Raw genomic sequence first — 26,837 nt, 5'->3', positions numbered from 1 at the left:
TTTTTTTTGTTTTTGTTTTTGTTTTCTTTCTGAGATAGGATCTTAAGATCTTGTTGGGGCTGGAGAGATGTCTCAGTTGTTAGAGCCAGTGGGTCTTAACCACTCTACCAGAGGGACCTGGAAGTTCTGTTCCCATCAAGGACATGATAGTTTGTAACATCCTGTAAACTCCAGTTCTAAGGGATCTGATGCCCTCTTCTGGCATCAGGCAAACACATGTTTCATAGATATTCATACAGGCAAAACAAGCCATATATATAAAATAAAAATAAACCTTAAAAAAAAAAAATCCAACCCACCTTATGGACCTGAGGATCCGCTTGCTGCTGCTTTCCAGAACCTTCCACCTAACCAACATGCTTAGCTGCACTGTGCTTTTCTTTCTTCTTTAAAAACAAATAACATTTACTTTTAATTAGTATTTGTGTATGTAGATACATGGTACCCTTGGAGGCCAGGCAGTTGTGAGCTCCAGATATGGTCCTCTGCACAGGCTTAACTGCTGAGCAACCTCCAGCCCCATCCTCTTTTGTGTGTATGGGTACAGAACATCATGTAGCCCAAGCTGCTCTTGAGCCCCTGATTCTCCCTATGCTTTATTCTATCGTGGTATGAGGGCTGAACTGAATTTTTGAAAAGATTTGTTATTTATGTATATGTATGTGTACCTGTGTGGATTTTTGTGCACCATGTATATGCTGGTGCTGGCAGAGGCAGAGGGCATCCTATCCCCTGGAATTGGATTTGTAGGTGGAATGAGCTATATAATGTGGGTGCTGGGAATCGAACCTGAGTCTTACATAAGAGTAGTAAGCTCTTTTAACTGGAGCCACTCCAGCTCCTGTTGTGTGCTTTTAAATTTATTTTTTGTTTCTGTGTGTAGCCCCAGCTTCCACAGGAATGTACTTTACAGACTAGGCTGGCCTTGAATTCATATCTGCTGTTGTCTGTGTGGGGATGTGTGCACACACCCCCAGAGGCGACATTAGATCTCTCTGGAGCTGCAGGTGTAAGCAGTTGTAAACACCTGACTTGGGTGCTGGTAATAGAACTCAGGTCCTCTGCAAGAGCAGTATGTGCTCTTAACCAGAGTCATTTCTCCAGCCTATACCAAATCAGAAAATTAGGGAAGGAAGAAAAAAAGTCCTTACTAGATTTTTTTTTCCTGTCCTGGAAATAGTGTTTATCAGATTAATTTGCTTTATTATCAGTGTATAGTATATTTTCTATCTCAAAATAGATACTTATGTGTGTACATATGTATACACAAGTATATATTTATGTGTGTACAAGTGTATATTTTAGCCTCTGAGGAATCTTACCTGATCACACATCTGAGGAAACAGGCCAGAAAAAGCATATGACTGAAGTAATGCCAGACACTAATCTTCCAGCTCAGAGCTCTTTATCACTCCATGTCACCTGTGTCACCAGCCATTTAGGGACCAGCTTTTCACATGTAAACTTAAAGCTTCAGAAAACCTTTATATCTTAACATAGTCAACCCTGCCTCTGTCAAGAACTATGGTTTATAGCCCAGTGCAAACAATCAACCAACAGACTTAAGGTCTGCATTGGAAGACATTTTGTAGAATTAAGAGATCTAGTACAAAGTTAATGAATATCACAGAATTCAAAGATGTTTTAAACAATGGCTCTTGTAAAATCCAAGCCCCATGTGAGAAAAGTTGCTATAACATTATAGTACCTTTGCTTCAATTTCAAACAAAGGCTATTGGAAAAAAACTTTAATAACAGACTCCATGTGATTTTATGGGCAACCAATTAGCAGATTAGTGAATCATTTAACTTTCTTTACTCAATATTCCACTCAGAAAGATAAATCCAAAAATGCAACCTCTTAACTGAGCGACATAACTAAGTACAAATGAAGTCAATGGTGTACCCCATTAGCATGCTGCGGTGTATGTCAGTAAAACAAGCCCTCCCCGCCCCAGCCCTGGCAAACAGATAAGTGATTGTGCACTGCGTGATGATACCTTTAAGTGAGAACTTTGGTTCATGCAGTTGGCTGCCATAGACCTTGCACCCAAAACCCGCAGCCCTGGTACCCAAAGACAGCGGTGGTAGCTCCTGGTGTCAGCCATGCTCTTTCCATAAGACCAGGTGAATACTGTGGTCAGGCATGCTGGTGGCAAAGACTAAGCCTGTGTCATTGTGCCCATCCAATCCATTCAGCCAGGATGCTTCGCCTGCCAGGAAACTGGAGCCTCTCTTTGATTTCCTGTACTCTGGCAGAGGCCAGCGGCTAATTAGGCTCTCTGTCCTCAAGTCCATGATGTATAGGTAGTGGTTGTCAAACAGCAGGGCGAAGACATCTCCAAAGCCAAGCAGGGCCAAGTTTGCTACCTCAGGTATCTTGATGACCCTATAAGGAAGAGAGTTCAGGGTCATGAGGCAAAGGAAACCTTGCTGGAGACACTTCTGGAATATTAAAAACATCATTTACTTAGTCAAGCACTAAACACTGCACCTATGGGGTGTGTGTGTGTACACATAGATATATGGAAAGAAAAAAATTGTGTATCTTTAGTTTGTTTTATAGTATTGGGAGTTAAGCCCAGAGCTTCATACAGACTAGGCAGATACCTACTATCAAAACATACCCAGCCCTGTAATTAGCTATGTTTCCCAGTGTACATCAGAATACCAGAATCACTGGTAGATGTTTAATAAAACCTCGTAACAAAGCAGTGCCTCAAAGGCCAGAGACACATTTCTATAAAGAGAGCCAAAAGGAAACCAGGAAAAACAGCTACAAAGTGTGGTAAGAGCAGTATCATCTATGCAAAGCAGGAAGCTAGGTTGCTTGGAAAGGTGAAGAGCTAATCCACAGATTGCAGTTGTTGGTTAAGGCCAGCCTGGTCTATAGAGCACATTCCAGTACAGCCAGAGCTACACCGAGAAACTCTGTCTTGAAAAACCAGAAAGCCCTACTGGCTGTCTGGGCTCTGGATCACAGGGACTCTCCAGCTACAGTGCATAACATACTGCCACCTTGTCTTTGTTTTCTTTCTTCCCATTTCGTGTGTGTGTGTGTGTGTGTGTGCGTGCATGTGTGTGTTGTTGTTGGGGTTTGTTTTGTTTTAATTAGCTTCAAAACTTGAAAGTTCCTAGGAACTGAGGCCACAGAATTTCAGCTAGGATTTCAAAAAAAAATTTTTTTATTTATGTTAGGAGATGGAAAAAGATAAAATTGCTTCTTTTCAACTGTAAACGTAGCACTTCCTACCAGCAAACAATCAAGCAGGCTCATTATTTAAAGCTTATGTGTCCAAACTCTGAAACATCAATAGAACTTTCTCCAAGGACTCCTTTGAGGAGTCAGTAAGAAGCACTGAAGCAATGACACCTCTATTCCACCTTACCTTTAGAGCCCTCCCTAGAGGGACAGCTCACAGTAAAGGCACAATTCAACTGAAAAGGAGGTGGTTACTCTTCTCCCCCGCCCCACCCCCCTTCTTGTGTCACATGACAACTTGTAGGAGCAGTTCTCTTTCCACCTCTGGGTTCCAGGAATCCACCACCTTTCCTTACTCTGCTATCTCACTCTTTGTTTTTTGAGACAGGGATTCACATGGTTTACCTTCAAAATCACTATGTAGTTTAAGGAGGACTCTGAACTTGAGTCTCCTACTCATACCTGCCAGGTGCTGAGATTATAGCACCTACAGTACTGGCTCGGGTTCTTTTCAAAGTTTCTTCTCATTTTTGATGCCTTTAATTTATGCCTACTGGAAATACAGCCATGGCTGTATGAACGGTGGACTAGGAGATGTAGAATATAGGGCTCTTACCAGGACTAATTTTTAGGCTGCTTTTGCCTTTTTCTCAAAGCACAATCACTTGAGAAATGATTCTAACAGCTTTGAATCCCAATTAATTATTCTGTGACTCAGACACAAACGTCCTGTCCTAAGTCCATACCACACGTATTTCATTTATAAATGAGAAAATTGAGGCACAAATTTAGAGAACGACCACAGGATATATACGTTTTTGACTCTGATGCCTAAATTGAAGTATTTCCTCAAAGTAAATTCTCTCATTTATCACACAGCACTCAAATATGCCAACATAAACTTCCCATTCTTATGAAGGGGTCAACAGTATTCAGTGGGACACAAAATTGTTATTGAAACTCATATAAAATTACTGTGGAGGGAAATGAATCATAGTTTACCTGGTCTTATTGACTAGACTTATTGACTAGACTTTACTTGGTTGGGACCAAACAACAATACATAAATTCAACTGACAATGAAGTTGAACTTAATATTAGACTAGGTCCCTCCCTCCCTCCCCACTTGTGAGCCCTTCAGCTTGCTGACCTTTTTGAGTTCTGTGGACTGTGATTCTGTACTCTCTCCCCCCTCTCCACTTTGGTTAATATCCACTTAACCTGATCTGGTATTGGCTGAAGGAAAAGGACTGAAGCCTTGAGGGCCAGCAGAAAGATCGGAAACAGGCAACCTAGGGAGGTAGGAGGTTGGGGGGACCCTCCAGAATGTACCAGAGACATGGGAGGTGAGAGACTCTCAGGACTCAAAGGGAGGGACCTTAGATGAAATGCTTGGCAGTAGGGAGAGACAGCTCACCTCCAGCAGGAAGATAGGGCATCAAATGAGGGAGGGGGCTGTCATCCCACAGTCAAAACTCTGACCCATAATTGTTCCTGTCTGAAAGAACTGCAGGGATGGAAAGAGGGGAGCCTGAGGAAAAGGTCCAGTGACAGGCCCGAAGTGGGATCCAGCTCAAGGGGAAGTCTCAAGGCCTGACACTATTACTGAGACTATGAGCGCTCACAAAAAGGGACCTATCATGACTGCTCTCCAGAAGACCCAACTAGGAGCTGAAAGAGTCACATGCAGATATTTGCATTCAACCAATGGACAGAAGCTGCTGACCCCTGTGGTTGAAGTAGGGAAAGGCTGAAAGAAGCTGAGGAGGGTGACCCTGTAGGAGGACCAGCGGTATCAATTAATCTGGACCCCCAACATCTCTCAAACACTGGACCACCAAAAAGGCAGCATATACCAGCTGATATGAGCCCCCCCCCACACACACACACACATAGACAGCAGAGGACTGCCGGGTCTGTGTTCAATCAGAGATGGTACACCTAACGCTGAAGAGACTGGAGGCCCCAGGGAGTTTAGAGGTCAGGTGGGGCATGGTGGGTGGGGAGGAGGTATGGGATGTGAACAGTCAGAGGGTGGACGGGGGTAGGGGGAGGAATAAAATCCGGAGTGTAAATAAATAAATAAATGCTAATAAATATTAGACCAGAAGGAGGCTGGAAAGGTCTTCTATCTATGCCCTCATTTTCCAGAAAATAGGTTTTGAATCCTGAAAGGGAAGGGAGGGCTCATGATTCACAGTAAGGGAGTGATGGGAACCTTGATCATAAGGTTTCAGTTTATGATACTTTCTCAATTGCTTCTAAGACATTTGTCTGAGTGCAATATTATGTGGACAACCCTGTTGTTAACTGATTAGTACTTTCCAAAAGAAGACACTGACCTCACTCAGATACTCGGTTTTCTCTTTACACTACTGAACTGTACAGATTCAAAGGCAGAGTACATGCTGGCCCAAGGACACATTACCTGAGAATATCATAACTGGCAAAGTCCCACTGGTACAGACCCAGGGCTGAACTACAGACAATGTATTTTCCATCAAAATGAAGTCTTGGCTGTAGGCAGATACTTCTATCCTCAGAGACAGACAGTGTCTTTAAGCACTTACAGTTGATTTCTCTTCCAATTGGCCAAATCTAAAAAAAAGGGGGTGGAGGGAGGGAGGTTATGATTACTAAAGAAAAGGTGGTGTTTATACAATGTGGCTTGAAAAATAAAGTGGCACCTGTTAATAGACACAAAGGGAATATAGTGCCAAGAGTCCTGTTTTAGTCAAGAGTCATGGGCTTAAGTCCTGAGTCTATATGGTCTTAGGTAAAATTTTTTTGTTTGTTTGTTTGTTTTTTGAGACAGGGTTTCTCTGTATAGCCCTGGCTGTCCTGGAACTCACTCTGTAGACTAGGCTAGGTAAAATATTTAATCTTTCTCAATAAAGAGAATGCCCACTACAAAGGAAGTTTTATCTCTTTTTTATTGTTGTTGTTTTTTTGTTTTTTGAGACAGGATTTCTCTGTGTAGCCCTCGCTGTCCTGGAACTCACTCTGTAGACCAGGCTGGCCTCAAACTCAGAAATCCGCCTGTCTCTGCCTCCCAAGTGCTGGGATTAAAGGCGTGAGCCACTACTGCCCGGCACAAAGAAAGTTTTAAAATGCAATAAAAACATGAGTGTCCTATAAACTATTAGCAAACTGTTAAAACAAACCAGAGCTTTTATCTAAGAACTGAGGAAGGTATGAAGCATGACCCTTAAGAGTCTTAGTGCTTAGGATTTGAGGCAGGAGGACTACAAGTTCAGTCTGGGCTACATGGCTGAGCCCTCTGAAAATACAAAGAGAAACAACAGTAAGAACATGTGGAAAACAATTTTCTGTGCTGGCTCTTGTGTGGGTGATGTTGAGTGGCTTCCTCAATCACTCTATTATCTAAAGTAGAGTCTCTCATGGAATTTCAGCTCATCAATTTGGCTGCATTATCTGGCAAGTCTCAGGGATCCTCTTATCTCTGCCTCCTCAGCCTTTTTAATGGGTGCTGGAAATCTAAACTCGGGTACAGACTCTCATTAGTCTCCTGGATTTATTTCCTTTACAAATCACAGAAACTGCTCAGCATACACAGATGAATCATTCCATTTCCAATGGATGTAAGATGACTTGAACTGCCAGGCACTGCTGGCATATGCCTTTAAGGGAAGCAGGGACAGGTGGATGCCTGAGTTTGAGGCCAGCCTGGTCTACAGAGTGAGTTCTAGGACAACCAGCCAGGGATACATACTTCTCCTTGGTAATACCTTTGTTAAACCTTTTTAGTTCTTATATGCTGTTTTTTTTCTTTGAGATAAATTACAGAGGGAGAAAACTTACCTTGATCTCATATTTGTCTGCACTTAAGAGGATGTAGTCTCCAGGGCTGTGCAACAGAGACTTGACTTTGCACTTCTGCAAAACCACCTATAAGCAGAAGCATTTACATTATACAAAGAACCTTTCACTCTGTTTCTGTACTACTATTATATTGCTTCATATTAAAAAATGAAAATGAGCTTGAATTGTTATGATGTATAACAAACTATTAGGTTAACTCCTAACATTTTTACTACACTCAGACTCTCTCTGGTAATGTCTGTGGGAACATTATCTCTCTTTCTTTCTTCCCCTCTCTCTCTCTCTCCCCCCCTCCCTCCCTCCCTCTCCCTCTCTCTTTTGAGACAGGGTTTCTCTGTATAGCCCTGACTGTCCTGGAACTCGCTCTGTAGATCAGGCTGGCCTTGAACTCGGAGATCCACCCTCCTCTGTCTCCCAAGTGCTGGCATGTGCACTTCTGGTGGGATCATGTAATCTTATCTTTAATTGGAAGTGCTAACATCAGGACTAATTTGTAAAATTGTAAGCTGTAAGGTGGGAAAGTACTTGTCTACCATGCATAGGCCCCAGTCTGACCTCCAGTGATGCACTCAGTTTATTATTTATTTCTGCTTATTATTTCAGTTTATTATTATTTATTAGGCACACACACACACACACACACAAACGTAAGGAACCAGGTGTGGAAGTGCGTGCCTTTAATCCCAGCATGTGGAAAGCAGAGACATGCAGTTCTCTGTGACAACAAGGCTAGTGCGGTGCACATAGTGAGTCCAAGTCAACCAGGGCCTCCTAAAAAGACTCAGTCCTTACAGACAGAAAAGTGTCCACATAGATAAAGATAAAATAATCTGTTTTCATGAGTATGTGCTCCACAAAGGAAAAAGCACCAGACTCAGATAAGAGTCTGTAATCTGGTCACAGAGATCTGGTGAGCTATGCAGCCCTGGAAAAGACCATGCAGCTGGTATGTTTGTTGTTCATTTAGTGCTGGAAACTGAACCCAGAGCCTCCCACTGAGCTATATATTCCAGACTTACTGCTTTTCGGTTTACTCATTTGTAAGATAGGAGGCAAAAATGCCCATTACCTTACTTTAAATAAATGCGGTGAAGATCGAATAGAACCATGCAAATAATAGTAACAGGGAAAGGCAAAACTGCACAGCACTTGGGGTCATCTGTTATTGCTAGGTCTTAGTAATCTTAAAACATGACAGAGTTCAGGTCATGAAAGCAGGAACCTGTCCATATCACAGACAAAATCTTGAGACCACGCCCACTAAAGTTGCCCACGATATACAATTTGTATGTTTCAAATGAACAGCAGTTCCCTATCTTCTCACATACTGCCCTGAACTTACTTTTACCTATTCAGAGGAAATTTTAGATTGCCCAGCCAACTCCCAGTGGTTTTCCCCAATACACTTCTAGTATCTACTAACCTTACTTCAGTCACTAATTCATGTGAGGGCAGCTTTCAGCTCTATAGCACTGGCCTTCAGGTGCTTTCTTACCCTAACATGTGTATGAACCACACTCTATCTGCTCTTTCCACACCTATCTCCTAGTCACCTTGTTTTGCTCTTCTCAAAATGCCTGTCCTAATTTGTGTCTAGACTTTCTTATGCTTCACTATATGTTTCCTTCATAAAATTTAATTATACAGAGTTCTCTTCGACAGTTCTGCTTAACCCATCAGATCGAGCCAAGGTCTATTTTATTTATTCTTTCATACCCAGCCTCTTAGAAAATAGCACAATGAGCTTAAGAAAAGTGTGTCTGCATAACATATTCATCACTAATACTGCATTCAAAACACAACAGCCTTGTTTTGAAAAGACTTTCTTCTTTGCTTCCCTTATACTTTTGTCACGATGGTGCTGGACTTAATCATAGGGCCTTGTACATGGCTCTACCACTGAACACCTAGCCCTCTTCCTATCTCACATTATGCAAACACCAATTTTTTTGTTGTTGGTGATATGGGGGTTTTGTTTAGTCATTGGGTTTATTTTTTTGGGGGGGGGGGGAGTGGGAGTGTGTGTGTGTGTGTGTGTGTGTATCAAACCCAGAGCCTCATGCTAGGCAAGCAATCTACCACTGAGTTATAGCTCTATCTTGCAAACACTTATTTTTCTGAAACAAAAATTACAGTTCTGAATCTGAGGGTATCTTTATGTATCTCAGGGCTGGCTGTACTCCTGGTATTTCTGCCTTTGCCTTTTAAGTGTCAGGATTATAGACATGTACCACTAATATATCTACAATATATGCAGGTCTACCATCCTCCACTCCCCACCAGTGAGGAATCACAGATAGTCCTTGGTCTTCCTACCTTGGTGACCCATTCAGTGTGCCCAGTAAGTGTATTCAGGCATGTCCCAGCAGATAAAGCCCATACTTTCACAGCGAAGTCCGCAGAGCCACTCACCAAAATATCCAGTTCATCACTGTAGTCCACACTGAACACTAGTGCATATAACACAAAGTTAAAAAACACGCTTCGCTGTCACTGGATCTTTGTAAAACCAGTAACATTTATTCTACTAGCTGTACAAATACATAACTTCCTAGCCAGAGCACATTAAGAACTTAACTACTAAACTAGCAGTTTTATGACAGAAAATCTATTTTAAAACTATTATTATTACCATAATTTATCCTAAGGTTGTGAAAGCTTTGAGAATTATTCAGATAATTCACTTTCTCCTATTTGTGTTAGCTTCAGCCAGAAGGAAATGGTGGCATCCCTTTTTAGGGCTGCCTGCTTGACCCCACACACACACTTTAGATAGTTTATGGGCAAACAGCAGACCAGACAGCCCTTTTAAGATCTGCAATGATAGTAAGGCAGACATATGAAGAAAGTAAGCTGCAGAACAGCACTCAAGCTCCTAAAAGCCCAGGTCAGACTTAGTCATCCATTCAGCAGTGTCTAAATTTCTTCACGTCATACACCTAGTAACTAGTTCAAGACATACAGTGAATATTCAATATCTGTTTTTAAATATGTATCAAGCTCAAAAGGATATTGGGGACCTAGAGATGAAGATTCTGGTCTTTCCTTCTAAAAACTGAGTGAAAAGTTTTGTTTTTGTTTTTTAAAAAGAGGTTACCTGTTGCTAGAGAAACACTGAAAAAAAGAGAATCTGCCCAGGGCTATATGATAGGACTTCATAGAAGACACAATATAGTTTATTAAGAAAATAAAAAGATACTTCAGGTAGAGGGGACAGCAAAGGCATGGATTAAAAGCCCAGCAGTGTCAAGAAACAGTAGCAGAACCTTTTTAGAGGCAAGGAATGGAATCACCTAGAAGCTGTGGTATTACTCTAATGGATGGTATCGGTACCAGGCCATAGATTTCTCTTTTTTTGTTTGCTTTTTGAGGCAGGGTTTCTCCATATAGCTCTGCTGTCCTGGAAGCCTCTATGTAGACCAGGCTGGCCTCAAACCCACAGAGATCTGCCTGCCTCTGCCTACCAAGTGCTGGGATTAAACTCCACTACACTTACAGGCTACAAACCATAGATTTCTAAAACAAGTAAGAGCAGATTAAAGAAAAAAAATTTTTAATATGAGTTTAATTGGAGGAGTGTTTTGTAAAGAGGTAGATTTAAAAAAATACTAAGTACCAGGTACAACATAAGGAACTCAGGGTATAAGAGTAAACAAGATAGGCAGAGTGTTCTATTAGTCATTCTATTAGACATTCTAGAATGATAGCCAGAGTGTTTGCTTGTTTTACTCACTTAGCAACCAACTACTAACTGCATATACTCTGTGAAGATCATACAATCCATGAACCACCTTCTGCCCAGGGGTTTTCATCTCTAAATTTGTAAGTGGAGTGGTCTGAATGTCTAAGTGTGGTAGTATGGAATCCACTAAAAACAAATATTACTGTGTAGCAAGAGAAATGCACTGGGAGGGAAGGACAGTTGCTTCTTCCAGCATACATAAGAGTGTTTCAAAGGCTAAAGAAAGGCAAAATTGTGGAAAACATTCCAAATGTAAGTAACTGAAATGCAGGAAAATAGCTTCAGTGGTTAAGAAAATGGTAGATTAAAGCAACCCCCCCCCACACACACCCTGAAAAAAGAAAAAAAAAAAACCTTAAAATATTTGATTCTTAGTCTTACAAGGTATGGTTAAAGTAATTGTAAAGACCCTTGAAAAAGGAGAACACACCCGCCCCTGTGTGCCCCCGGAAGTGCTGGGTCCTGGCTCCGGAACTCCATTCCCAGCAGGCCACAGTGTTGTCAAAGGATCCTGTCACAAGCTTCTGTTCATCAAACTTCACAGCTGCACAAGTGTGGGTCTGGATGCCGTAAACACACTGCCCTGTGCTTACATCCCACAGCTTTGCAGACAAATCATCTGACCCTTGAAGAGAAAAACCAGGAATGTTAGTGTGACCTAACACCCTAAAGAAGGAAAGTCAGTCCCCTAAAGAGGGACTCCATAGTCCCCTCTGTAGTAGTTTTGCTTTAAACCGGAACACAGACAGGATAATGTGACTTGTTGAGCCTCAAAATGGCATTAAATTTACCAAGACAGAATCCTAGCTACAGAATCCTAGCTTTTTGTCTTTTTCCCTTAAGTAAAGCACACCTTCATGCTTCCACTTGAAACAGTTCATAAATCTCTGGTTATTAAGAACTTTCAGATTGGATTGGGTTTGTCTTTCTTACCTATGGCTGTATGTTTACACTTGAATGCTTGTTTATTCAATACTCAACAGTCTGGAGTTATATGTAAGGAATGCTGACTAGGAAAGCACAGTGCATTCTAAGATGGGATAAAGACGTAAGCATCAGATTGCCAGACAACTTTGTATATAAGCTACCTGGTTAATTTCTTGAGCCATCTTGAAAGATGTCAAGAGACCTCATTGAATACTAGAGATAAATTACAGATATTCATATCAAATCAAATATCTTAAATTCTGCAGGAAAAAGTTGGTTTTATTTATGTAAGGAAGTAGAGGAAGCCCTTAGTGAGTAAAGTCCTGAATGAATGTGTATTTTTGACATGAGCAAGGCCTGTCAATGACCCTAAGACCAATTGGCCCAAGGTAAATTGGCCAAACCACATACAGACCAGGCTAAAAGTGACAGCAAAGCTTTCCTTGGGAATGAATGTGAGTGTTTACAAACTACCGATCACTGTATGCAGAGACTAAGAACTAGAGCATCTTCCAGCTGTTTACAGTCTGGGGCTGGCTGCCTAAGACACCTCTTACTGAGACTAAGGAATCTTTTCCAGTGTTTTGTACCTAATAAACACACTGCGTGCGCTTCAGGGTTACTGTGGTTAGAGAACTCCACTTGATCCCAGCTTCATTATCATGTGTCTGTTCTTTCTTCAGGGTTCCCAGCCCCAAGAATGTAGGACTCAGCATGGCTTCTGATGAAAAGATTACACTAATCATGATGGTAATTTCAGGACAGAGCTTTTATTAAATCAGCAACCCCAAATATTATATTTTGTCTCAAAATTTACTTTTAGAGGCTCAACAAAAGACATTTTGAGGAACACTAATTGTTCTGTCCAGGTCACTATATACTAGGAAAAGCACCAACAAGCCAATTTTCAAAGGCTGAAATGATTAAATAAAACCAGCCACAAAAACTATGCTCCAAGGTTCAGAGCAGATACTATTCTTGCAGAGGCTCTGGATTCAATTCCCAGTGCCCACATGGCAGCCCACAATCATATGTAACTCCAGTTCCAGGGGATCTGATGCCCTCATCTGGCTTCTGAGGGTACCATGCACACATGTGGCATAGATACACATGCAGGCAAAACACTCATACACATGAAAGATCTTTAAAAAAAAAAAATCCAGCAGGACAGTGGTGGCACACACTGTTGGTGTCAGTGCTTGGAAGGCAGAAGCAGATGTATCTCCAGGTTCAAGGCCAGCCTGGTCTACATAGTAAGTTCCAGAACAGCCAGGGCTATACAGAGAAATGCTGTCTTGAAAACCAAGGGGTGGAAAAAAACCCACCTTTAGTCAAGAGGCAGTGTTTCAGAGGATGGCTAAATAACCATTCCTTGCAAAAGACTTTAGGCAAGACTTTCATGTGGAGCTATTTAGAACTCTGTTTCCGCTCTCTATTAAATGAAGGATAGAGTTTGCTGGTGGTTTGTGATGGACAGGAAACTTTTAGGACCACCAAGGGATCTTTATTAAAATACACAGTGCACTGATGCCACAGCTCAGTGGTGGAATGCCTGCCTAGCAGGTACAAGGTTATAAGTTGTTCTACAATACCATAGGAAATGAAGAAATAAGCACAAAGACAAATCCCAAGGAAGCTGAAGCACTCTTGTTTAAAGTTAAGGAACCTATAATCTCAGAAAGGTTTTCAGGCAAATCTCCATCATTGGTAACAAACCAAAGGTCCGCAACAGTGTACCCAATAGGAACCACGTATAATTTGTCTGATAGTTACTTAGAAAAATGCAAAGTATTTTATTTAATTCAGTTTGTGAAAATGCTAATACTTCAACAAATAAAGTATGGACATATGAACATAGCACTCTTTGTTCCTTTTATATTCCAAGTCTAGCATTTCCCAACTCAAATCTGAACAAGTCACAGCTCAAGAACCCAACAGAGCTTGTGGCTCCTGTGCAGCACAGCAGAGCATAGAAAGAATGAGATCCTTCTGTGTAGGAAGCCGCGTTTGCACTGGCAGAATCCGCCATTACAACATGGCGCTGACATCCGGTATTTTTCCTAGTAAACAAGTAAATTGTGCATATCTATGGCCAGTGTTCAACTGGTATTCCATTTAGTTAACATCTGTGTGTAAGATGTCTATGTCAGGCAGGGACCCCTGCTCTCAATGCCCTTAGTCTGATAGGTGAATAAGGTAAACTATTATTCACACAGTTAGTAGTGGGAAACACAAAACCCCACAGCAAATAGAAAGGCATAAAAGAGAAAACATTTCAGATGAAGTCCACCAAGATGACAGCTGTGCTCCATAACATGCTGATGTCCTGCAACTTCCCTCAGGATCGGGCACAACCGGCTCCTCAACTATACTCCAGTTCTACTTTTAAGCCAAGCTGTGGTGTGTTTAGGTAAAGGTTTTTATGGTTTAAAAGAACTTTCCACTTGCTGGAATGATATGGATGGAAGCTGGCAAGAGGACTCAGCAGGGGAAGGTACTTGCGGCTCAAGCTTAGTGTTAATGAGTTCAGTCTCTGCGACCATGGAAAGGTGGGAGGAGATAACCAGCTCCACAAAATTGTCCTTTGACCTCTACACAGAGATACACACACTTATAATTTAAGGTTTTGGCCTATGGTTGTTTTCCCTGCATGGATGTCTGTGCACCAATCCCTGTGGAAGCAGGGGTGGTGGATCCCCTGGGAACTGGGGGGGGGGTTACAGATATTGTGAGCTACCATGTGGGTGCTGAGAATTGAACCCAGGTCTTCTGCAAAAGCAACAAGTGCTCTTAATCACTGGGCCACATCTCCATCCCCCAAATAAACAAAAGGGGGGGGAGAAAGGGGGAAGGAAGAAAGTAATTTAAAATATGAGTAAGTTAATGTGCTCAAAACTTAAACTTTGAGGGCTGAAGAGATAGCTCAGGGGTCTTGCTGCTGCTCCTGCAGAGACCTGGGGTTCAGCTCACAACATACATAAACACCCACATACATAAAATACAAATAAAAAATTAATTAAAAGTTTCGCTATTCTAGCCATAGCTAGGATGTTACGCCTGTATTTCTGTTGTCTTGGGTACTCTTAAAAGCTCTCATCCTATATTTTCACATTGAAAATCTCCACTTAGATCCAACAAGTGAATAAATAAGTTTAGTTGTTCCCAAACTGAACTTCTTTTATTACCTCAAATCCATGGTCATTTTCTAACTTTAGTACTACGATCCTCCCAGGGCAGAGCTTGAAACCTCAGCCACTTTTGACAGTAGTCAATTCATTATCAAGTTCTATCCAGTGTAACAGCTGCTCTTACACTCAAATGTTCCTTTTTAATTTTTTAAAATCGCACTTCCCCTTAATTCCTTATTTCTAGACTGATTTAGCCTGACCTAAGATGTAATAGGTTAAGACTTTAACTTGGCAGCTCAGAGACTAAGGGCTCGGAAAAGAGATCTGGATGGTTATCTCCTAAGGGCGCATTTCAGAAACTGTTGGCTAGTGTCAGCTGTTATAGTAGTGCAGCTGAGGGACATTACTGTCATCAACTAGGCAGAGGCCAAGAATGCTACATACCCTGCAATATTAAGACAATGCATGAAAATAATGTCTTCCACTTTGCAAGGAACTCACAATGGTTCTGCCAGGTATTTGAAAGTGAAAACCTTATTGTTGGAAAAAGGAAAACCTGAACTGAAAACACCATTGAAGAATTCTGAGCTGAAAAAATAAGTATCAGGGAAGTGTCTTCCTTTCACCAACACATAGAGAAGCCACCACAGCTACGGGTGGGACCAGGGGTAGAACTTGCAGTGCTGTCTACATGGTGTTGGCTTTGCAGGGATGCAAAATGCAAGAATTGTGGGATCACTGAAACCCACCAAAAGGTTCCAGAAAAAATGCTGAAACCAAGCGGTGTGTGGAAGGGATTTTCCTGCTGTGAGAAGCCAACCCCAGTTCCTACTTCACATATATGAAATTCCCACGTTAGATGCTACTAGAGAATCATATGGTCCTGAGTGTTGGCTTCTGTACTGCCTGTCAGCCTGCTGACAGGCAAAACCAACAGGATGATGATCTTTCTGGAAAAAGCAGTACTCAAAGCACCTGAATTACAGTGAGTGTGGGCCATCAATAAATACTTTGTATAAAGCCAAATTAATTTTAGTCAGTTCTTTAAAACTGAACACCAACTTTTCCCTAATGTGGAAATCACTTGCTCGTCTGAAAAATAGTAACTCCCTTTTTTTTCTCTGGTGGGTGTGGAGTTGGGGCATCAAATTAGAACCGTGCTCATCCCAGGCTACTGTTCTACTGAGCTACACCCTCAGTCACACGTCCTCTTCTCGAGGTGTTACAGCTCTCAGTTTTCCTACTCCAGAGGTTACAGCAGACCTATTGCTCATAAGCTGAACATTGCCCAACCAGTGTTTTAAAATCTAGATAAAGATTAATACTGAAAAATAATCAGTGCATTTCACAAAAATCTAGACTTGAAGCTTTCCTGCACAGTCAGATGTAGCCACCCCATGCCTGAATCCTATACAGTAATGATGGAGCGAAGCTGAACTCTGGAAAGGCAAGTATTGTGACTTGGCACAGTCCTCGGGGAGACTTTCACCTTAAGTCATCCTCCCAATGAGCATGTTTACCCTCTGAGCAAAGAACTGCCCTGCTTCTCCCACATTGCAGACGGTTCATAAATAAGTAGCCATTGACTGTCACAAAGTCCACTACGTTCCTCTCTCATTTCAGAAAGAAACTGCAGAACAGAGGGAGAATTACCTCTGCAGAGCAGGCTGACTTTAGCCATCACCTTCTTGAATAATACCATCTCACTTCTTTCTCAAAGTGCTAATCTGAGAGTCTCCATAAGATCACTGCCAAATTTAGGATTCCACAATTCACCCACAATGAAAACTGAAAATCTTAAGAAACAAGAGGTGGGACAGAGAGCTCAATGGTTAAGAATGCTTAGTGATCTTCTAGAAGACTGAATTTGTTTCTCAGAACCCATAATGGGAAGCTCACAACTGCCTTTACTCCAGCTCTAGGGAATCTGACACCCTCAGAATTTAAAAATTCTTTAAAAAGACAAACATAATTCTTTAACACATATTTCTCTCACTCGTGAAGTCTCAGGCATGCTGCCATTAGAAATTTCAAACTAAGCCTGGTATTGGTGGTCACACCTTTAATCTGAGCACTCTGGAGGCAGAGGCAGGTGGATTTCTGAGTTCAAAGCCAGCCTGGTCTACAGAGTGAGTTCCAAGATAGCCAGGGTTATACAGAGTAACATTCAAAAAACAAAACAAAAATTTCAAACCAACATTTTAAATCAATTTCAAAAGCCACAACATAATTTTCTAATGTAAACCTGGTGAATTATAATAAAAATAACATATATGCCATTTAGAAACTAATCTTTTTTTTTTTTTTTTTTTTAGAGGGGGCAAGCAGCCCCCTTTTTTTTTTTTTTATTTATTATATGTAAGTACACTGTAGCTGTCTTCAGACACCCCACAAGAGGGTATCAGATATCATTACAGATGGTTGTGAACCACCATGTGGTTGCTGGGATTTGAACTCATGACCTCTGGAAGAGCAGTCAGTGCTCTTAACCACTGAGCCATCTCACCAGCCCCTTAGAAACTAATCTTAAAATGCAGGATTTGTGGGACTGAATGTGGCTTAGTGGTGCAGTGCATGGCTAGAAGGCACAGGTCTTGGGTTTCTGTCCTTAGCACTGAAAACAAAAATGCAGATTTGAGACCACTAACAAATAGTAAGTTTACAAGTAGCTAGAGAACTCCAAGAGTATTTCCCATTTACTTTTTCAACAAATAACTGTGGGTTGTGTATGTATGTTTGCATGTGGAGAAGACCTTGAGGTAATGTCCAGAATCTTCTCTTACCACTCCTCACCTTTATTCCTTATGAGGCATGGTCTCTTGGTCAAACCTAGGGCTCACCCATATGACTTGATGATAGAACCAGCTTGCCTCGGGGATTCCATATCTGCTTAGGAAGCTGGGATTACAAATGGGCTGCCACACAGCTCTAGTACCTTTGTGGCTTCAGGTAGTCCCAACTCCAGTCCTTACACTTTAGCCACTCACCATCTCCCCAGCCCACAGTTAAACTTAGACTACATGAAAAGAAATGATGCAGCAGAGTATTGTTGTGAATGCCCGTAATCCTCAAACTCAGAAGGCTGAAACAAGAGGACTGCTGCGTATTTGAGGTAAGCTTCAGGCTACCAAAGGCTACAAAAATGAGACCTATCTTAAATCTCAAATCCTTTCTTCTCCCTCTCTACTCCCCCCCAACCCCCCAAACTTTTTTAAAGCTAGAAACAAGATTGAACCAGAACACTGGCTGCTTTTGCAGGGGACGTGATTATTCCCTGCACCTACATGGTGGCTCACAATCATCTTTAACTCCAGTTGCAAGGGATCTATCTGATGCTCTCTACCAAACATGTACATGGTACCCAGACATAATAAGCAGGCAAAATACCCATACAAATAAAATTTAAAAATACAAATAAAATAAAAAGTTCACTGGCCAGAGTTGGAGGCCAGTGAATGCCTTTAATCCAGTACTTGGGATACAGAGGTAGGCAGATCTCTCTGGGTTTGAGGCCAGCCTGGTCTACAAAATGAGTTCCAGGGCAGCCAGGGCTATTACAACACAGAGAAACACTGCCTAACCCCTGCTCCTAACAAACAAAGAACACCCCCCCCAAAAAAAAGAAAGCTTGAGGCAATCATGAAGACAATGTGTCCACTGCCAATATTTAAGGAGTGCCAAGTCAATACCACATCTTTAAAAACCAAACCTGCCAAAGACTATAGAAACCACTACAAAAGTACATCCAAAAACCAGACTTACAGGGAAAACACAAAGCATAAAACAAGTTTAAACCATGAAATACCATAATCAAATGATAAACTAGAGAAGTGCCTGCTATGTTAGAGAATAAGTTACTACATGGGAAAATATGTGCTTTATACAGAAATACAATTTATAATAATCTTGAGAACTTACTATTAAAAATGTTGAGATTGACTCTGGCAAGATTGAAAGTAATGCATATTTTTTATGGCTTTTGAGGGCACAGCAGCTATTCAGTATATGTGTACATAAAGGCACTAAACAGACAATCATTCACTCTCATAGAACTGACGCTCAACTTTTTAGCCTCTGTCAAAGTAAATAAACTAAATGGGGAAGGGGAATGCAAATGAATGTTCACAAAATAGAAACCTGAACATATTTTAATGTGAAAATAGCTACATGGCATATTTACACATAATCCTTTGCAAACAATTCCACCAACTGGGGACCAAGTATCCACTTATGAGCGTATAGGGACCATTCTTTCAAACCACCACCCTGCGGGACGGGACAGGGACATCTTTACTCTCCAGTATTATTATGTGCCTTGTTGGAGGAACGTCACTGGGGGTGGACTCGGAGGCTTCAAAAGCCCAAGCCATTCCCAATTAGCTCTCACCTACTACTCTAGTACCTGCCTATCTGCCTGCTGCTATGCTCCTGGCCATGCTCAAGGACTCTGGACCCATAAGCCCCAAATTAAACACGTTCTCTTACGTTGCTTTGCCATGGTGTCTTATCACAGCAATAGAAAAGCAACTAAGACATCCAGCACATTTACTTCAAGTGTCCTCCAAGGCACCTTGTTCAAGAACAAGTTGACCCCCTGGTTCTATAACAGAGAGAAGGAAAACAAACAACCCCCCCCCCAAATAAAAACAAAAACAGAAACAAAAAGCAGCAAGCAGCTAATAGGGTGTAAAGCCCGTGTCCTTCAGAATACCAAGAAGGTAAGTTATTTCTAACCAAACTTACTACTGTTTATAATATAAAAATGCCTGCAGTGGGAATGGGAAGGCAGAAGTTCAGCAAGGGAAGCTTATCCAAGGAAAGAAAACTCAACTGGAAATACGAATGATTGTCTCAACTTCCCTAGTCAGTTTCTTTAAAGATGTCTAAAACTTTTCTCATAAATCTTTGTAGAAATGACTCTTCTCCAGGGGGGAAGAGCATGAGGGGAATTGGGACATCTAATCAGAGGAAATGCCATTACCAATATCCTGTATAATCAACACTTGCTCTTCAAGAGGGAGGTTAAAAATATTAAACCCTGTAAGTTATTAAAGAAAAAGGGTACTGCTTCCCCTCTCCCACAATACTCCCAGGTCCTTACCTGTACAGAGAAGTCCATCTTTGTAGTAAAGTGCATATACTCTGGCACTATGTCCAATTAATGATGAGGTCTCAAAGGCTTCATGGTCCTCCAGTTGCTTCATCCTCAAAATAGCCTTCAAGTAAACCTTCTTCCAGTGCAACGCGTCCTGAACAGAATCATCTATCTGCCAGCCCAAATTTTTACATGCAGTCTGCCACACCTCTGTACAGGCACTTATCACCTTATTCCACTGCTTAGAGACCAGGCAGCATGTGAGTAAAGTCTGAGGATCGAGCCATTTTAACAAATAAAAACTGAGCTCCAAGGGAAGGAGTTTGAGGAAGTCCCGCTTGAGGAGAGTCTCCAGGTTATTGGAGAGATGCCTGAGCTGGACTGCCCCACTCAGACTAATCAGGTGATCCAGAGTTTCATTTTTCTGCAAGTCCGTCAGAGAAAGAAATGTAACAGAAATGTTATCAAGCCATGTCTCAAAGTCCTTTCTCTCCATAAGGTTATGGAAATATTTACCTGTGGCACATCAAAATATTGTATTAGTTCTGTTCAAAAAGATTGTTCAAGTAAGACTGCTAATAAATGAAGTATTAAAAATTAGTGTAAAAACTGGCATTACAACTTTATGTTTACTTTAGTTAATATGCTATATCTGAAAATTCCCATGCACACAAAAGAAAATGCATCTAAGAAAACATTTTAAAAAATCATGATATAGTAAACATGTCAGAGGAATGTATGTCAGTGTGTGACTTGCTCCTTTTGAAGTCTAACACATGCTACATGCACTGTCACCAAAAATTTATACAACATTCATTCATAAAGAGTATTCTAGTGTACATACAACCTTCCACTCAAACCATCACAAAACTGCCTCTTTAGTAACTAACTTCCTTACTGAATGCACTCTATTTGGGAAATAAAATCACAAGAATGGCACCAGGATGTAACACACTCAAATCTCTGGAGCTGAGACATCTATATCAGTTATGCTAGGTATAAGCTGACCAGCCACCCCAAATCACAAAACTATTGACTTGGTTCTACAATAGATGCTGAAGCAACAGATGTAAAGAAAAGATAAACGTGTAATCAGCTATGTGCTGCAGGTGTTCTGGTGTTCTGTTCCCTTATAGTACTGTCTGTTACAAAGTGGATTACTAAAGGCTACAGTTTGCTTTTATAAGCCTCACATAAGCTAGTGACAACCCTTAACTGTGTTCCCTACAGAGCCATGAGGGTCCTTGTAGCTTGTAAGATAAAGCAAACTAATAATCCCCACGATGCTGGCAGAGTGAAACATACAATCCTAGCTTCTTAGACGCTGCCCTTATAACTAAGTTGGAGACCAACCTGGGAAATATTGCAATACCACATTTCAGATATACAAAGCAAAAAATAGTCATCTGGATGCTCACCAAAAAAACACTTGTCATTTTTACTTTGCAGATGATGAAACTATAGGCCCAAGAAGCTCACTAACTAAATGCCTGTGGTCATAAAGCTAGTAAAACCACAGAACAGAATAGAGGCCTGTGCTCTCCAGATCAGCACAGCACCTGGAACACCTATAACCCCACTGCCAGGGTGAAGTCAAGAAGATTGAAGGTTCAAGGCTAGCTTTGGCTATGTAGTTAGTTCAGCCTACTCTAGACTGTCAAAAGTCACTGGAGGTAGAGGAGAAGAAAAAGCAGTCCTATCTCTCTTTCCTAAGAATCTAACTTGGTAATAAGATCTGAAGACACAGGCTAGAGAGATGGTTCAGGGGTTAAGACTGCTGACTGTTCTTCCAGAGGTCCTGAGTTTAATTCCCAGCAACCACAACCACATGGTGGCTCACAACCATCTGTAATGGGGACCCAATACCTAATTCTGGTGTGTCTGAAGACAGCTATAGTGTGTTCATATAAATAAAATAAATAATCGGTTTTTGTTTTCTGGGTTTTTTTTTTGGTTTTTCGAGACAGGGTTTCTCTGTGTAGTCCTGGCTGTCCTGGAACTCACTCTGTAGACCAGGCTGGTCTCGAACTCAGAAATATGCCTGCCTCTGCCTCCCAAGTGCTGGTATTAAAGGCGTGCACCACCACTGCCTGGCTAAAATAAATAAATCTTTAAAAAAATCTGTAGACACTACGTCTACCTGATTATACCATTTTAGGTTTGGGGAAATTAACATTTTTCAGGGCTAAATGGGACAAAGGAATTTTAAAGTACCTTATATATCTACAGATGTCAGCATATTCTTTACAATAAAGATTAAAAGCTGGGTGATAGTGCCACACACTTTTAATCACAGAATTTGGGAGGCAGAGGCAGGTGGAGTTTGAGACCTGATGGAGTTTGAGACCAGCATGGTCTACAGAGATAGTTTCCAGGACTGCCAGGGCCATACAGAAAAAAATGTTTCAAAAAAGGAAAAAAAAAATAGGATTAAACTAATGGAAAGAGGAAAAAAGACACCAATTTAAAAAAATATTCTGTGTTGATAGATGTTGATATTAGGTAACAGTTTCATGGGAATGTAATTTGATTTTTACATGGCTTTTGGGGAGGGAGATGATTTTTTTTCTTCTCTTTACTTACAAGATTGTCATCTAATTAAAAAAAAATAAAAATGTTCAATCTGGGAGAAAATAAATTTCTTTCCTGACATGGTACCTAGATTAGACCTATAAAAACAATGTCAGATCTCATCTTCCAACTTTGTTCATCTAAAGAGAATAAAATCCAGGTTCCTGTTTCTACTTTGGCAAGAACATTTCAGTATATTAGTAGACTCAAACAAATGTTTCAAATACATTGTCTCCACTTGACAGCCTGGGCTTCTGAAGACAGTATTCAAAGTCAGATTTGGGGCTAAAGGACATATTAATTTATATGAAATATCTAGTTCTCTACCTGCTAAAAGAATAAGCAATTCATGTAAGTTTACCAACTCATCTAAAAAATAAGCCTCTTTTGTGTGAACCTTACTTAGCTCAGTCCCTCTGTAACACACCCAGAAATCCTATTTTTAAGAATGTTTCCCAACGAGGTGGACACCTGAGCTGTTGGCCATTGGTTTTTGTTTTTTGTTTGTTTGTTTCCCACTTTCTCTTTTACTGAAGTAGGTCATCATTATTTGGCTCCAACTGGCCTGACTTGGGATTCTTGGTGTGTGCCACAGAGCCGTCTAAAACCATTTAACTGTGCAGAGCATACTAGTAAAACCCACCAATTTTTACTTTTCTAAAAGAATCAACTAGTTTTGGAGGGAACTTCTTTAAAGCCACAGGTCTAAATTTAACTTGTTCACAGAACGTCTAAGAATAATATCATGTACTGGCAGCACACGAGAAGCCTTCCACAGGAAGCCTCAGGAAATGGGATTTCAGTTCAACCAGAGGAGGAGCTTTTAATCCATCAGAGCATTCCTTTCAACAATGGAATAGCCAACTGGTATAAAGAGACAGGACTGCTGGATACAGAGGCAAGCTGGGATAAATAAAAGAGTTAGACCAGTCTTTTTTTTTTTTTTTTTAAAAGCTGATTCAGCCACTTCCCGTGTGATCATGGAAATTCAACTAATGTCTAAGCTTCAGTTTGTAAAACAGAAGTTACTCTAACCTAGCAGCGTGAGAATCAGAAATGATGCAGAGATATGTATGGTATGTCAAAAGGCTCTAACTGCTTTCTCAGTTCTCTTTTCTCTCTATACAGACTCCTTACTATCTTGTTCCTCTCACCCTTCTCAATGTAAACATTTAACTTGTTCTCCAGCCCTTAACAGAGACAATCAAAGTGCTCTGAGGAAATGTGTGATATGATTAACATCCTTAAACTGAGGGATGAGAGCACGGATCTGGTTTCTGCTTCTAGACAACTACATTTATGTTGGACCATTATGAAGCAGCGCCTACAGATACCACACTTGATCTTAACATGGTTCATAACAAATATAAGTACTACTGCCCTACCAACAAAGAACCTATGGCCCAAGAGGTAGAGTGGCTCTACCAGAGTTACACAGGGAGCAGCAGCTCAACAGTACCCAGTCTCCATGCTTCTAAAGCGAAAAAAGGTCCACTCCTGCATGTTTTACAGGCAAGGCACTGTGGGTGCAAACTTTGAATATGTTTCCCCTCCTCGTAGTCTACATAACGTATGCAGGTAAGGGGTCAAAACTTCAGGCCTATGAGATAGGTCAGTGGGTAAAAGTGCTTACTGAAAAGACTGATGACCTGGGTTGGATACCCAAAACCCATGTAAAATTGGAAAGAGAAAACTGACTCCAGAAAGTTGTACACACACACACACACACACACACACACACACACACACACACTCTCGCATATACATGGCCCCTCTAACATCCTACATATAGACACACTAAAAATAATTTTTTTAAAGAACAAAAGAGAAGCATTCACTGTTGTTGGGAAGGCTGTCTCCTAGCCTCCCCTTTCCTCCAAAGTACAACCAGTTAAAAGATACAGAGGCAGGCCAGGAGTGGTGACACATGCCTTTAAATCCCAGTACTCAGAGGCAGAAGCAGGCTCTGTGAGGTCAAGGCCAGTCTGGTCTATATAGAGGATTTTGTGTACATAAAAATATTTTGTGAATATTCAAGAAACATTAAATATTGCTTCAAGAGAGAACTGGAGAAAAAAGGGATTAAGTCCCTTTTAACAAAACATCTTTTTGTATTTAAAACCATGTGACTACACTATTTTAAAAATCTTTTCCTCTTTTTTGCTTGTAGTATTTAGAAAATTGTTTTTATTTTCCTTTTTGTTTTTTTGAGTCAGGCTTTTGCAATGAAGTCCAGGCTGGTCTCAGAATTCACAAAGCCGACTGAGTGCTGCTACTACTGAAGTTTACAACCACCCTTGGCCTAAACGCCATTAGTTTGGAGACCAATTTTTTTAAACTTTGAAAGAATACAAATAATGTTTATAAAATATGGGCTCTGAAATTTCACTTGTTGGGAAACCGTGGGCAAATCATTTCATGTGTTTCAAGCCAAATTTCCCCTCCTGTAAACTGTCGCCTGGTACTGTTTTACCTACAAGAGTTTGTGAGGAATAAACAGGACTAAGCGTTCTGCACAGCATCTGGCACACTACAAGCCGTAAATGGCAGTTACTGTTATAATGTTGTACTAATACTGTAGTTTCTCCCCCTCCCCCTTTTTTAAAGCATCATCCCATATACACACCTGTTTTCAAGCCATACCCACAAGCTTGGTGCCTTCCTACACACACTACAACGTTCTGCATTTTACAAACCACCTGTCCACATTTCATCATCTTTAATTAAAGTAGTAGCCTTGGGGCATCAATGTTAACTCCTTTTCCTACTAGAAAAACCGAGGCACCAGAAGGCAGGAACTCTTAGCTCTAATTTTCCTGTCTCTAAAATTAACTCCGAGTTTCTCAGCCCGATCGTGATTCCCTTCGTTCCCTGCTCCCGGGGCCGTGTTCCGCGCGGCACTGACCTGAGGGAGCGCCCCGGGGCCCGGGACCTCGCGCCGGGCTCACACCGACTAGGCGAGCTCGGGCCACCAGAGCGTCGCAGCGGCCGGGTCCGCTCAGCAGCCATGGCGCCTGCGGGGAAAAGGAGAAGACAAGCCAGGGCGGCAGGTCAGCAACGCCGCGGGCGCTGGAGATTCCTGCCCAGCCCGGCCCGGCCAATCGTAAATACAGACCTGGACCTGCGGCCGCTGCTCTGGGTCCGCAGCCTCACAGGGGAGCGGCTTCCGGTGCTGCTCCGTCATCTCCGCGCGTCCCTCCGGCGTCCAGCGTCGAGGGGAAGCGCCTCTACTTCCGGCTCCTGCCCGCCGGTGTGTGGGAAACAATGGCCGCGACTGTAGAGAGGGCCGGAATTTGTGCGTTACCAACTGTCTGCGCTTACACCTTGTGATCCTGAACTAACGCTTCTTTTCAAGGCGGCTTTCCAGATTTGCACAATGTTTATTTTCCTCATCTACCCTTGTTTTTCACCAAGTTAGGGTAGTTTCACAGGCGAGAAAGGGCTACGGCTCCAAATTGACATGCATCTGTATTCAAACAGCCCATTGACACTTGGCACCTCCCAAACATGGTTCTGACACAATTGAACAAATCCCTAATCGCGTGAGGTCTACGTCTAGTCGTAGGAGGAAGACAACATAAATAACAAAGTATGCGGCAAGAAGCAAGTGCTGTGGAAAACAAAATACGGTAAAGGAGTTGGGTAGGAGCTGCCAAGTGAGCTAAGCTTGAATCACAGCACATACATGAACGCTGTCCAAAACGTGGTTACTCAACCGCGGAGACGACTGTTCTCTGCAACACTTTTACTTATCAACTAATTAGCTTGGATCCTTTTTGCTCTCTCCAGATAGAAATGGTAAGCAAGAAGCTCTTTACTGCTGTGTGAAAGCATTGTCTGTTTGTCTGATGGGACAGGGTTTTAAACTCTGGCTGGTTTGGAACTCGCTCTGTAGACCAAGCTGGCCTTGAATTCAAAGATCTGCCTGCCCCGTCTCTCCCGAGTGCTGGGACTAAAGGTACCTTGCCATCATTGCCTAGCTTTTTTTTTTTTCCCTTTGTTTCCCTTGTTTTACAGCAGCAACCAGAGCAACAAGCAGAGAGGGACAAGAGTTAAGAGGAAAGGGAGAAGGAATTTGTATCAGTCAGAGTTCTCTAGAGTTACAGAACTTATGGGTAGTCTCTATACAGTAAGGGAATTTGTTGATGACTTACAGTCTGTAGTCCAACTCCCCAACAACGGTCAGCAGCAGCTGTGAATGGAAGTCCAAGGATCTACCACTTGCTCAGTCCCACAAGGCAAGCAAGCAAAGAAGAGTAGCTCACTCTTCCTTCTTCCAATGTCCTTATGTAGGTCTCCAGCAGAAGATGTGGCCCAGATTAAAGGTGT

At 41.6% G+C, this 26,837-nt stretch overlaps 1 protein-coding gene across 1 annotated transcript; it reads right to left on the bottom strand.

The window, feature by feature from the left end:
- Positions 1 to 1,388: 1,388 nt before the first annotated feature.
- Fbxw2 (F-box and WD repeat domain containing 2) lies at positions 1,389 to 25,532 on the bottom strand. Its single transcript, XM_028785106.1, has 7 exons — positions 25,414 to 25,532; positions 19,944 to 20,453; positions 11,218 to 11,412; positions 9,362 to 9,495; positions 7,025 to 7,111; positions 5,631 to 5,800; positions 1,389 to 2,389 (listed from the first exon to the last, which is right to left on the bottom strand). Exons 2-7 carry the CDS (start codon positions 20,431 to 20,433, stop codon positions 2,101 to 2,103), a joined length of 1,365 nt encoding a protein of 454 aa, XP_028640939.1. The 5' UTR covers positions 20,434 to 20,453; positions 25,414 to 25,532; the 3' UTR covers positions 1,389 to 2,100.
- Positions 25,533 to 26,837: the final 1,305 nt, after the last annotated feature.

This window comes from Grammomys surdaster, unplaced genomic scaffold (genome assembly GCF_004785775.1).
Source record: "Grammomys surdaster isolate TR1022 unplaced genomic scaffold, NIH_TR_1.0 125098, whole genome shotgun sequence".
NCBI lineage: Eukaryota > Metazoa > Chordata > Mammalia > Rodentia > Muridae > Grammomys > Grammomys surdaster.
The sequence above is the reverse complement of the archived record's forward strand: the minus strand, read 5'-3'. Positions and strand labels throughout refer to the sequence as shown.